The 13,825-nt window shown below is 38.0% G+C and overlaps 2 protein-coding genes across 3 annotated transcripts in view; one reads left to right on the top strand and one right to left on the bottom strand.

Annotated features, from left to right (window-relative positions):
* The window catches only part of LOC116844008, a 189,148-nt gene extending 176,969 nt beyond the window's left edge, over positions 1-12,179 (bottom strand). For both annotated transcript variants that reach the window (XM_032815047.1, XM_032815046.1), the window contains exon 1: positions 11,858-12,179. In XM_032815047.1, coding sequence (XP_032670938.1) covers positions 11,858-11,955 — 98 coding nt within the window. In that variant the 5' untranslated portion in view covers positions 11,956-12,179. The remainder of the gene's footprint in view (positions 1-11,857) is intronic.
* Positions 1-13,825, top strand: part of LOC116844005 — a 493,975-nt gene that overhangs the window by 321,888 nt on the left and 158,262 nt on the right. Inside the window, exon 7 of the mRNA XM_032815042.1 lies at positions 7,095-7,212. Within this exon, the coding sequence (XP_032670933.1) occupies positions 7,095-7,212 (118 nt within the window). The remainder of the gene's footprint in view (positions 1-7,094; positions 7,213-13,825) is intronic.

Below are 13,825 nucleotides of genomic sequence, written 5' to 3'. Positions count from 1 at the left end.
TGTGGCTCTCGACGGGAGCGTATACTTATCTCTACGAGATTAAATGGACATCCGAGGTGTGCGCGCGCGCACAGAGAGGAAAGTGTGTTGAACCAGGCGCCTCGCGAGCTTTCAAGTAGCCGGCAGCGCGCGACTTATTATTTTCACAGAAACTCGATAAACCAACCAGTCGACTAATTAAGCGATTAGCTGCCTATTGGATCCATCGGGCATCAATCTGTGGTTAAATCGCGGCTATATCACACAGATCGACGATTCCCGGCCGGCTCGCAATATCCGCCGCTGCAAAATCGAGGATAATAACTCACCAAGCGTTCGTGAATTACACGTTACACACGGCGGTCGCCGTCGCCGCCCGTTGCGGCGTTTTCATTTTAATAGAAATCGATCGGCGGAGAGCCGCGCGAACAAGTGGGAAGTTGAGGAGATGAAAGAGGAAGAGAAAGAGAGACGGCTGGCTTCTCGAAGGCTCCTCGAACACGGGTGGGGACCACAGCGACCACGGGTGGCGGCTGATGGCCGGCGAGAGTGGGTGGGAGGGAGGCAAACGCGGCCATGTAATTAGAAATCACGGGGATTTACGGGGCATCGGGCAATAAATCCAAAAAGTAACGGCTAATGGCACGCGCATTGACGTATCCATCTGGCTATCGTTCATCTTTCTCACGAGTCCCACCGCGCGTACGCCCCGCGTGTACGCCGCGACGCGCGCGCCTCGCGGCTACTCGCGATCGGCCAGGAAGACGAGACGAAAGGATCGACGCCTCCAGAATGAACTACGGGGCTTTCTTCGGGGAGACGTCGCGCCGGCCATAAGCACGCTTGATTTACGTTAAAAGCCGGGCCCGGCGTTGAGTCTTTATCGAGTAGGAGTGAGGCGATGGTGATGAACGATCGGCGATTTGTAGAGGCGATCGTCGAATGCAAGCACACGCGAGAGACGCGTGTACGCGAGCCCCAGAGCGAGCGGATCCGCTGATCATCGTCGGTAGGTCGTGGCCGATATCTCGAGTGCGCGAAACGCGAGTGAAGCGCGAGTAAAGAGAGCGCTTTGTGCGCCGCGCGGGAAAAAGTCGCGATCGTCTTTCAGTGGGCTTCGTTACGGGGATATTATTTGCCGGAAAGAGACCCTATTGTCTCGCGCATGACGCGTTCGATTACCATGTTCGATATCCTGGTTATAGATTTAGCGTCCGCGCCGTGCACGATCTCTTGCGTGTTGTCGTTGCGGTTTCTTCGATAGAGCCATCATTCGTCTCGCGACTTTCTAATTCTCAACATTTATCATATTAGAAATTATCATTCCGAATTAAATCTTCGCCAAGGCGATCTTCAATTATCCAAAAGACAGGCATCTTCTAGCCAGGAGTTTTTATACGTTCGTGGTTTTGAATTCTCGCGATGCGGAATAACCAATGTTGAGACACTCCGGTGACTTTTCATATTACGGTTTCAGACAGTGGGTGCAATGGGATATTGGGTAGGGGAAACCCCAAGGATAGATACTCTATATTTCAGAATTTCAAGATTACAACTTTTCTGACAACTAATTCTTGCGACTGACTGTACGAACATGATAGAGACAGCCATCTTTTATGTGTTAATGTCCGTCACGATCTGTATATTTTATCTTGTAATAATCAAAATATGTAGCAACGAGGCCATCTTGTCCTGCTACCGAGTTTAGTTGTGTAGAGTAAAGAAGGCCACATAAAATGTGTATTCTGATTAGTAGTTTCGGACAAGAGGTCTTTATAGTCCTCCTATCGGTTTTTAATTATTGATCAACTTTATCTCATCCACTCATATGCTCGATTTTAATCATTTTATGAATGAAAATTGCTTTTATTATCCGAAATAGAATATATCATATACTTGCAAGAAACCTCATCCGAGCTAATAACATGTTACTTTTTTTCATGTTTTTCTGTGCTTTTATCTATCAAATATAATAAAGGTTCAACGGGTACACCGTGTATTGTTACTTCGGCTCCTATCATAATCGATCACTACGCAATCACTATTCATTAATTGCAATTTAATATTATTTCATTGTGCACGAAAAAAATGTTTGCTAATTTAACAAGATACTAGCCAGAATCGAAATTTTTCTCAGTGTATCTAAAACATTTTGTGGTGTACACGTGACATATAATTCGTTGCATTTGTCAACGAATCATTATCTCAAATTTTCCAGTTAGTATCGAAGTTTTTCTCAGTGTATCTAAAACATTTTGTAGTGTACACGTGACATATAATTCGTTGCATTTGTCAACGAATCATTATCTCAAATTTTCCAGTTAGTATCGAAGTTTTTCTCAGTGTATCTAAAACATTTTGTAGTGTACACGTGACATATAATTCGTTGCATTTGTCAACGAATCATTATCTCAAATTTTCCAGCTAGAATCGAAATTTTTCTCAGTGTATCTAAAACATTTTGTGATGTACACGTGATATATAATTCGTTGCATTTGTCAACGAATCATTATCTAAAATTTTCCAGCTAGAATCGAAATTTTTCTCAGTGTATCTAAAACATTTTGTGATGTACACGTGACATATAATTCGTTGCATTTGTCAACGAATCATTATCTAAAATTTTCCAGCTAGAATCGAAATTTTTCTCAGTGTATCTAAAATATTTTGTGATGTACACGTAACATATAATTTGTTGCATTTGTCAACGAATCATTATCTCAAATTTTCCATCCTGTTTCACTGATGTCAGAGTGCAAGGGTGCATTATAGTGGCATTGAGTACGTTGCATCGCGCGGCAGGCGACGCGGTCTCTCCGGCGCGAGCAAGCAGGTCGGATTAACGTCTTCATTCCGGGGGAAACCCCTCTCGCTCGCACGGCATCTCGCTGGTAATCGATCGGTTATGGTAATCCGAGCGAGCGTCGAGCGCGCGATCGTTAAAAAAGTCGCGCGCGCGCGCGTGCGCGTGATTGCGGTACTCTCTCGATGCGACTTGCTCACGTGCGTGCTTGCTTACTCGCAGCGATAAGCAAACGATGCGTGCAGTTCGATTAACGCAACAACGGATGCGATCGTCCGTCGTGCGTGAAAAGAGAGGAACTCCCGGAAGAAACGCCCACGCGATCTACCTGCGATCGCCTCCGCGATTCCTGGGATATCTCTCCCGACGTATTTGCGGAACTACGAACGCGCTTTGTTCGCGCTTCAAGCTAGACGGTGACGAGGCTGTCGTAGCGTTTGAGTAATTAGAAAGTCGCTGACAAATCTATTAGCGCACACATAAACATATACCACTATCAAATGCACGATCTTCCTTATTTACGAGATTGTTAGATAACAATACACCCGGACTTAATCCTGGCCATTCTTATTATTTTTTAACATAAATATTGAAACTTTCTATGTATAATATGTTTGTATATATTCAATACATATATAGAGGATGCTTGAAAGTTTTCCATATCTTGTATAAATATAGATTAAGTCAAAATAAACGCAAAATTTTTCTACCATTTTGTAAACAATCGCGTAAAATTTTGAATTATTAATTAAAGAAAATTGGTCATTGATATGATAGATAGGTTATAATAATGATTATTTTTCCATGAAAAATTCAGGTTTTAAAATATTTTTTATTTGAAAAATATTTTACACATTAATACAAAAGTGTATATGTTATCAACATACACCGAATAAATATCTTTTATTTAGATCTTTTTTCTCTCAGTGTATATTTTAAAAGTTTAAATATATATATTTAAAAATCAAGACAATAATTATTAATATATATATTTAAAAATCAAGACAATAATATATTTATTTAAAAATTAAGATAATAAGAATATCCAGGATTCAGTTCGAACATTGATACTTCTAAACTGCTCTGATTTTTCATCCCAACAGGTTGCTTTTTTTTCTGATAATAGCAATGTGACACGTTACCATTTGTTACAGTATTTTATTATTGTGCGTATACAAATTCTCTTGTAATTTGGCGCGAGACATGCTTAGTACAAGACTCATAAGTAGATGAGTAAGCACGGCGTATCAGAAATACGATTGATACAAATCGGTTAGAAATCGAGCTTTCAGTACACTGGCGAATCATGTCGTTACTCGGTCCATTTATCATAATCCCGGGGATTGTGTGTAATTGCGGGATTAAACGCACTGTGCATCATCAGGATGATTGAGCGATAAATAATGACGATAATAGCGGAACTCACCGTGCAAAAATTAGGGCGCGCGCTCTCTACAATCGCTGTCACTTGTAACGAAGTATCAGTCGATAGCTGCATATCGAGCTCGGCGCGAAGTTAATTACGACTTTCCCAGCGTTACGCGGCTAATGAGAAGTCGCGGAATGCCGTATTTTGGGCGACTTGTTCGAAATTCGCGACGGCCTCCGCGGGAGAAAAGAATGACGACTACACCCGTCGGCATCGGACGTTATTATCGCGTTACCGCGCAATCGGCCAGATAACGCCAGTATGAATTATCATTCACGCCTCGAGCGAGTGCCTTCGGAAGACCTTCGAGGTATTACGCGTGTATTTATGAACTGGCAACGCGATGCGTTTGCGTCGTAACCGCACACACGTCTCGTAAAACCCTATACACCTCTATCCAGTAGGAGACTGATGTACTCGCGTATTAAGCTCTCTTAACTTCCACTTACAATGCCACTACATCAAGTGCACGCAGTCCGTTAATGCCAAGTAATAAATCGCATTTTTCATTCATTTTAAATGGCATCATTTATTCCGTAGATTCCACACGTGTGCGAGATATAATATTAGAAGATCCTAAGAACGGATTAGATCCAATAAATTTTTAAGAAATTTAATTTAATAATAATTAAATTAGGAAAATATTTACTTTAATAAACTAAAGTTCACGAAACTTTAAAGTATTTATTATGATTATGAGAAATATATGAGGAAGATCCCCGAAAGATTACATGCGAGATATTTTTCCATTTCTAAATCTTCTTCTCTCACGTACACTAAAAGAGAAAAAATATCTAAAAAGCATTTTTTCCAAAAAACATTTATTCGGTGAATATTCTGAGAGAGATTATACGATAAAAAATTAAACGGATATTTCCGATCAAAATACCGATAAATTTTTGTATCAGGAAATCCGATAAAAGATATCGGTTCATAATTTTTTAGTCGACTTATTTGATGAAATACCATTATAATTGAAAGTATTTAATCTAATATCCTGTATTTAAGTATGTAAGTATTTAATCGGATATCCTGATTAGATATAAAAATTGATCGGAATTTGATCCGAAATATTCGTTTGTTAATTTTTTATCGGATTATTTCTCTCAGTATACTATATATTCGATAGCTATTTGCTTAAGTTCTTAAATAAATTCTTTTATTTAAATATAATAAACAATTGCTTTCATAAGAAGTTAAGATCTTACGAAAATGTATATTTTTTCATTCGATATATTTTGTATTAATATAAGTAAATATGGCGTACGCGCGCGCACATACACACGCATACATACATTAGTGTATCTATAATATTTTTTAAATTTCTTAGATATTTTTTTTCTCTCAGTGTAGAGTACGTTAAGTTTTTTCAATCTCGTGACGCATTATTCCGAGGATAACTGAGCGCGGGATCAATTCGTAATTGACTTTCACGGTCGTTAGCTGCGGAACGGGCATCCTGTGAATCCTATTACGTTCTCAAACATAGATCAGCTCGGAGCAACGCTAAAAGGCGTCGGCTGTATTTAATGATCAGAAGTATATAGCTGGGTTACGACCTCGGCGTCACGACCGCGGTAACGCGGATGAAAATGAACTGTTACTCTCGGCATTATCTATTACTTATCGGGAATTGTTTATAATGTCACTGCTGCGGTATATTTTACCCCGTAACTAAAAAGACCTTATTCAGAGATGACCTACTCTCGAGGATAGATACAGCCAAGAGGATGTCGTTTGATAATTTATACCGGGTGAGAGATTGCGATCGGCAATCGCTCATCGTGAATCGAATCATGCTCTGTAATCAACCGCGCCTGCCAACGTTTACCGCAACGTTGAAATAATTCATGTTGCGCCATCGTATCCGTTCGCGACATTAACTAAGACATGTATCAAAGTGTGACACGCACGAGTCGGTTACGAGGCATCGCGACTTTTACGCCCTTTCTCAGACATATATTTTATACCCACGATAATATCATATTACATATGAAGTAATGAGTAAAATTGCGATATATTTAAAGTCTTAAACGTCTTTCCTTCAACAAGAAGTGGATCTAATAAATTCTCCGTGTCAACTTTCAAACACATATACATGACACGCGGAACACTATACAAAAATACAAGTAAAAAGAATACACGGGAAGAGTTCTTTTCACACAAATTCTTTTCCATTTTATAATGTTTCTGGTGGTGCAGGAACAGACTGTCGTCAGTAGGTCCATCTTGCTAAGAAACAAGATTTTCAATAGCACATTTTATTTGCTAAAATAAAAGCATGTATAAAATGAAAGAATAATTAACTGCAGAGTATCGATCTATTCCTCGGTTAAAAAATTCTATAGTAATTTTTACTATAAAATTTTTTCTGTGTAGGAGGAAAATTAGGGAGACTTTCACAATCAAAGAAAAATATGGTGATGGAATTATATGTGACAATGCAATATTACAATTTTACATTATAATGTTTATATATATATATAAACATGGTGATGGAAATATATGTCAAATAAGATGTTATGTACATATATATATTGAATATACAATTCTACTTTATAATGTTTACACACACACATACACACACATATATGTACATAACACCTTGTTTGACATATATTTCCATCATCATGTTTTTCTCCGATTGTAAGACTCTTCCCATATATAATTATAGTTCGTTATATAAGTTGTTAAAGTTATCTCCACGTTTGTCAGAAGAGAAGACCTACTGATACGGAGGAATTTCTTAGGAATATTCAATCCTTAAGAACTGAATAGGATATTCAATCTGAAATAATACTCAAGGAATCTTACCTAAGTTCCAAGTTCGAATCATTATTAACAGCATTCGAAGCACTAAATCGTCCCGATTGTCTGTTGCAGGATACACGGACGTCGCCGGGAGACCGGTCATCGAGTTCGAGGATAACGCGTCCACGAGGGAAGCCCTCTCCGTACGAGAGACATCGTCTTTTCTGCTCTACCTCGCCCGTCTACCCAGGTAGGTTTCCCCGTTTCACCTCTCTCGCGTCCGTCCGCACAATACATCAACTTCGGCGGCGAGAACGTCGAAATCACCGTACGATCGCGCAAAGTCGCACGCGTCCGGCGCGATGCCGATAAATCAGCGAGATTATCGCACGATCGGTCGCTCGTGCGGGGTGCGACGCCCGTAATTTATGAATTCGATTAGCGGGCGACGCACGGCCGCGATAATTTTTTGCGGACCGTTCCTCCTCCTTCTCTCCCTTTGCTTCTTCCTCTTCTTTTTGCTCGTAGAAAATTCACACTTTACGCCGCGGCGCGCTGGCGCGAGACACCCATTTATTACGCCGGCATCTGTACTCCTCAACGAGGCTGTGTTGTAGCCGATAATAACTGAAATCAACCGAGTCCGAATTGGCAATTTATTAATCCCGCCCGGGAGAGGAAGGAGCGCGCGAGCTTTCCGCTAAATAAACGTGATCGACGCCGGTGTCGGTAATAATTATAATTTTCCGCCGTCATGAAGTCGCGGCCACGCCCACTATAATCGGCCGATGGGGAGCAAAATCGCGGCTTACCGTTCTCTTCTTCCTGGCCTATCTCCGCCTACAAGCTCTCTAACGAAGCTTCCTCTCGTTCGTAAGCTATTCAATTAACGCGCTTACGACGTACCTGCCGATATAAACGCTTTCTTTCCCGCGCGGCGCCGATTAAACACCGTGAGAACCGAATCGGAGCAAATCAACACCGTGCGCAATTACCGGAAAATCTCCGCGCGAATCCATCCGCTCAGCAGGAAACTCATTAAGAGTTATTGCCCGCTAATCGTCGATTAATTAAATCATCGAAAGAGTCAGATTAGCCGACTGATAAAAACGACAGATATTATGTAACAGATATTGAAAGACCCCTGTATTTTCAAAGTGTACATAATGTATGCTTTGGGAGGTGGGGAAAAATTATTAAGAAATCTCGGTTTGACATAACTGTACGTTACACAGAGAGAATTTTATAGTAAAAATAGGATTTGTAATCGAGACACAGATCGACATTCTGCAGTAATTTAATATTGTACTCACGTATATTTTAGGAACTGAAATGTGCAATTGAAACACTTGCTATGTTTCTAGCGAAATATACTACGCTGAGAGAAATTATCCGATAAAAAATTAACAAACGGATATTTCCGATCAAATTCCGATCAATTTTTATATCCAATCAGGATATCCGATTAAATTTCATTGGATGCTTCCAATTATAGGTTTGTAATTCCAGTTTGTGCAGATCCTGAAAAAGATGAGAATATTCGGTCGAGTTGTTCGGATTAACTAAGTATTTAACAAAGCCTATTCTCTTATGTATCATTATTAAGCGATTTTTCAATTAGGAACAAGATCAAAATATGAAATAGCGGTGTCCTCACTACCTATCTTAGCACCTACTTTGAGAGGATCTTGAAGCCGCTATTCAACTCCCTCGATGCATTTCTCTTCGCGGGAGAAATGTCGAGAAAATTGCGCGCTCGGGTGCATTCGATGTATAGATCGCATTTCATCAGATAAACTGATGAAAAAATTATGGACCGATATTTCTCATTGAATGTTGATCGGATACAAAAATTCATTGGTATTTTGATCGGAAATATCTCTTTGTTAATTTTTTATCAGATAATTTTTCTCAGTGTATTCTTCTTAGCAAGATAAACCTTACTGACAATTTATTTTTTCTTAAACTACTAAAAACATAGTATAATTGAAAAGAATTTATAATAAAGACTATATCTGTGTATAGATCAAGACAATCTTGGTGCGTACATTTATACAGTACAACATTACAAATTTAGTAATGTATATCCTGCGTTCTGTTCTGATTAGTTACATTGACAGAAAAAATATCTAAGAATTAAAAATTATCTATTCGGTGGATACTAATAATATTTATTATACTGACATAAAATATTTTTCAAATAAAAAAATATTTTCTTAAAATTTGAGCTTTTTATGAAAGCAATTATTTATTCTGTTTAAAAATAAAAGAATTTGGATTTAAGTAGATATAGTACATACCTCTGCCAAATAAATATTTTTTTTTAGATATTTTTTCCCTCACAGTGCAGATACTCGTGTTCTGTGATTGTTGATATGTTTGATTCTTATGTGATAAGACTGATTCAATAATAAGATTGATTCATTGTATGTATTTTATATGAATCAGCCATTTTCGATTTGTTTCTCGTTGAATTTTACTCGTTTTACATACATTTGCAAATTGCAATATCCGAATTGAAATTTAGGTTAAGCCTGCGAATATCGTCGAACTTATAGGATACCCGAGTCGAAATTTTGATTCTACATTGACTCTGCAAATTCTGTCAAATTTGAAGCGTCAATGAAGAATCTCGAGATATATAAGCTGTGGACCTACCTTGATGCTGCGAATGATCGCTTGTTGCCGTTTTCTTTATGCTGAAAAAGCTCGAAGACTCTCGTTCAGGAATATTTTAAATTCGTTTTTATTTTCAATTATTCTAATTATTTTTTTTGTTATTTAATATTTGTTCATTTTAGTGTATTTTTATAGAATTTCATCCATTGACTGCCGGCCGGATAATTTTGAGCAAAATGACAAAGTCTACACAGAGAAAAGTGCATACTGCGTTCAAATATTATTTATTTCAAGTGCTTCATAAATTTACATAAATTTACATAAATCTATCATAAGTATATCATAAGTATAAAATTTGTTCAAAATACGTTCTGGATCCTAATAAGTTTAGTATTTCAATCGGGAATATGAAATTAGAACAAGAATTTGGTTTGCTTGTTACGTCGAATCAACTTTTGCTTTGTTAAAATTTTATAATATATATTATATAATATATATTATACAATTTTATAATATATTCTCGTAAAGAGAGAATATATTTTTCTTTTGAATACATAATAGAGTTTTTCTCAAATTTGCAATGAGTATATTTTAGGACTATTATAAAAAATATCCTTTGTTGAAGGTAAACATTATTTAAAAGAAATAAAGAAAATAAACTGACACTTTTCTCAGCAGCAGAATGATATTTTTCTCTGTGTAGAAACGCACAACGCGATCAAAGTCGTCCTTTTGTTTCCCCGGCGAAAATGTGAGAAAAATTAAACGCCCGAACGCATCGAATGCACCAAACCGACACTCGTTCATCGCCATTTGCAACGGCCGAAAAACCTCAAAGAATGCACAACGTTTGTGCAAATCCCGAAAAAGATGAGAATATTCGGTCGTCGAGTCGTTCGGATCAACTAATTATTTAGTAAAGCTCGTTTTCTTATTATTAAGCGATTTTTCAATTAAGAACGAGATCAAAATATGAAATACAAGCGGCGTCCTCATCACTTACCTTAGCACCTACCTTGAAAGGATTTTAGGGCCGCTATTCAACTCCCTCGATGCATTTCTCTTCACGAGAAAAATGTCGAAAAAATTGCGCGCACGGGTGCATTCGATGCATAAAAACTACTTGCCAGTTGCCAAACATGATAGTGTCTGACCGGAAGATCTCTAAAAAATACATTCTTTGTACATTCTTGAACCTAGTCGATACGTTATGGATATCTATAATCAACAAGAGCGAGACGTGGCATTATTATATACATTAATATATTAACTGGCAAATATATATGTGATTGGCAACTGGCTATATTCGAACAAAATTTATACAGATAAGTATATATTAAATTTATACAGATAAGCATATATTAAATTATTTAACAAGGATTGGTATGCTGGTGAATGGGTAAAAGAATAAGACTTAATCTCATCATTTCCTAATTTTTTTTTTTTTTTTTTTTTTTTTTTTTTTAACCCTTTAAGTGGTGTGACTAGAAAATTTTCATGAAAAAATATTAAATTCCTCTTTTGATTTACTTAAAAATAATTGTATATTTTGAATTCATAGGAAGTATAAATTAGATATACTTTGTATTCTATCTTTCAAAATTCCTCAAAGAAAATAACAGTAAAGAGAAAAGAAATGTAGATACGTTTATATGAAAAAGAAAAACTCGCCCTGGGGGAAATCGCGTAGTTATTTTGAATCACCACTGAAGAGGTTAATGGAAGTTTTGATGAGATTTGATCAGCTCTTAAAAGAGCTGATATAAAGCTGTAAAAGAAAAGATAACAGTTATGTGTCCAATAATGCTGTTAACTAATAAAGATTTAAATTCCGCAAAAGATTAAGTAGACATTGAGAAAAAGCGTTAGAAAATGTAAACAAGATCGCAAACCAAAGAGCATTGACAGATGTAAACAAAATTGCAATCGTGAAGGAGCATTATTAGACAGAAAAAATCAACACTTGTAAAATTTATATTATATTCTAAGGCCGACATTCATAGAGTTGTAAATTATTTAAGATCTTTAATTGAGAACATAATTAATTACAAATTTGTATTCATGGACTATTACACATGGATATTTGGACACCAATGTTTCTGGTACGAAATAATATAAAAAATACGGATATAAGTTGATGATTAATAAAAAAATCAATGAAGTTATAATTATATGTCAGATGATAATAAGCTATGAATGCCAGCCTAAATTTCGACTCGGGTATTTTTTACTTTCGGCGCGTTAAACGGAACGGAAACGTAATAAATATAGCACACCTGGGAAATATATGATGCGTCGCTATCCTCGTCGTCCTTGTGTCCTGCGTTCTCCTCCTCTGTTCCAGCTTCTCGACCAAATATCCTGGCTGTTCCATTGTGGTACTGGACACTGGACACTGACACTCGCGTAGATACGATTAAACCGAAGATACACGTGTTAAATAACGCGATGCCAACGAGAGACTAATTATGCGATTCGAAAGAAGTGACGAAATAGTTTAATTACTCGACCCCGACACACGCGTGATATGCTCGTGTCGGTCGCCGACCCGGGACTGACTGGGAAAATTCGGAAAAGTCCGCGAGGCACGCAAGTAAACTTAACCGCCTCGGAGGTCGCAATGTTTTGATTGCGCGCGGGAACAATAGTTGACGCACGTAGTCCGTGCGTATCGCTCGCCGGTTGGGAACTGAATGGAAAGAGTCGGAAAGGTCACGTGACCGCCTTGAAGGATCTGGATGTTTTGGTTATACAGAAACACAACAGATAACGTATCGAACACGTGATATACGCATCGCTCGTTGAACCGTCCCTTAAAAAAAACTTATCTCGTAAATTAGTTAATATTCAATTATCTCAGTATTTTATTCGTATTTAATTTTTGTTCTTTATTTTAGGGAGAAACAAAAATGTGTCGCACATTTTTATCCGCAACCGAATATATTACTCCCTAAAATAAAGAACAAAAATTAAATATGAATAAAATACTGAGATAATTGAATATTAACTAATCTACGAAATAAGTTTTTTTAAGGTTCAAAATAACATTAATCATTTGTGGTAAACAAGATAAAACAATCGCATGTATAGTGTTGTATCTCGAGATTCTCTATTAGTTCTTCAACGGCATTTGCAGAATTAACGTGGAATCAAAATTTTGACTTGGGTAGTCGTCATGATGCATCACTTTTACACATAATTGGTTTTGAACTTAGTATTTTAGAATTTCGTCCAATATTTGTTTTTCGTGTTTGGACCGCGTTTTTTTAACCGTTTGATTCCAACGTTTCATGAACATTTCAATTCACTTCTTGAAGGAGCAGGGTGATCTGCTGAAGAAGTAAACTGAAATGTTCACGAAATGTGAGAATCAAACACAAGGAAGGCGCGCTCTAAATCTGGAAAACAAGCAAAGTATTAATGTTGAACATTGAGTAAGATCCACTTGATACTGCAAACGCTTGATACTTCGAAGCGCCATATAGACTAATCATAATCTTTTTGCATGCTTCAAAGCATTTGCGGCCCTATCGTTAGAACAAGGAATATAAAGACGACATTAGTACTTTCGAGACTTGCAGCAGGGACCGTATTCTCGACATACATTCGAACACGCCCTTTTTATTTCAAGTTCCAATCTTTTTTTGTACAAGTGTTTCATATAAGATCGTTTAATTTGAGAATTAGAAAGGCGTATCAAATTTAGCGTTCGAATACGCGTCGAGAATACGGCCTCAGATTTTAAATTTCGATTGTGATAATAATCTCGAGAATGTTAACGATCTAAAATTATTCATCACGTGGAACATTTACACGCTTTTGCCGAAGGAATTCGGGAAGCCCAAAGGCTTCCTGAATGTACGTCCTATCGCCTTTCGAGCGCAGGTATTTCCTCGTCACCGGCTCGGCGCCTTTTGATGCGATTACGACTCTCGTCGACGCGCTGATCGCGATGTCATCGTGCTGTCTCTCTGCCGGCGCTCTCGACCGCGTTCGCATACTCTCCCTAGCTCATAAAACACATCACGCGCAATAGCTACGGCGGTATCGGTCATCACGTGGCTTTATGGTTCCCCATGCAACCGGGAACCAGCGCGCCGTGCTGTGCGTCCCATACATGACTTCGTCCGGGTAAAAGAGCGGGCGAACAGTATCGTTGGAAAGAACGAGAAAGAGAGAGAGAGAGAGAGAAAGAGAGAGAGAGAGAGAGAGAGAGAGAGAGAGAGAGAGAGAGAGAGAGAGAG

The sequence above is a fragment of the Odontomachus brunneus genome, unplaced genomic scaffold, assembly GCF_010583005.1.
Source record: "Odontomachus brunneus isolate Ranch 3 - 2012 unplaced genomic scaffold, Obru_v1 Obru_scaffold_038, whole genome shotgun sequence".
In the NCBI taxonomy this organism is placed as follows: Eukaryota; Metazoa; Arthropoda; class Insecta; order Hymenoptera; family Formicidae; genus Odontomachus; species Odontomachus brunneus.
This window is presented reverse-complemented; position numbering and strand designations above follow the sequence as displayed.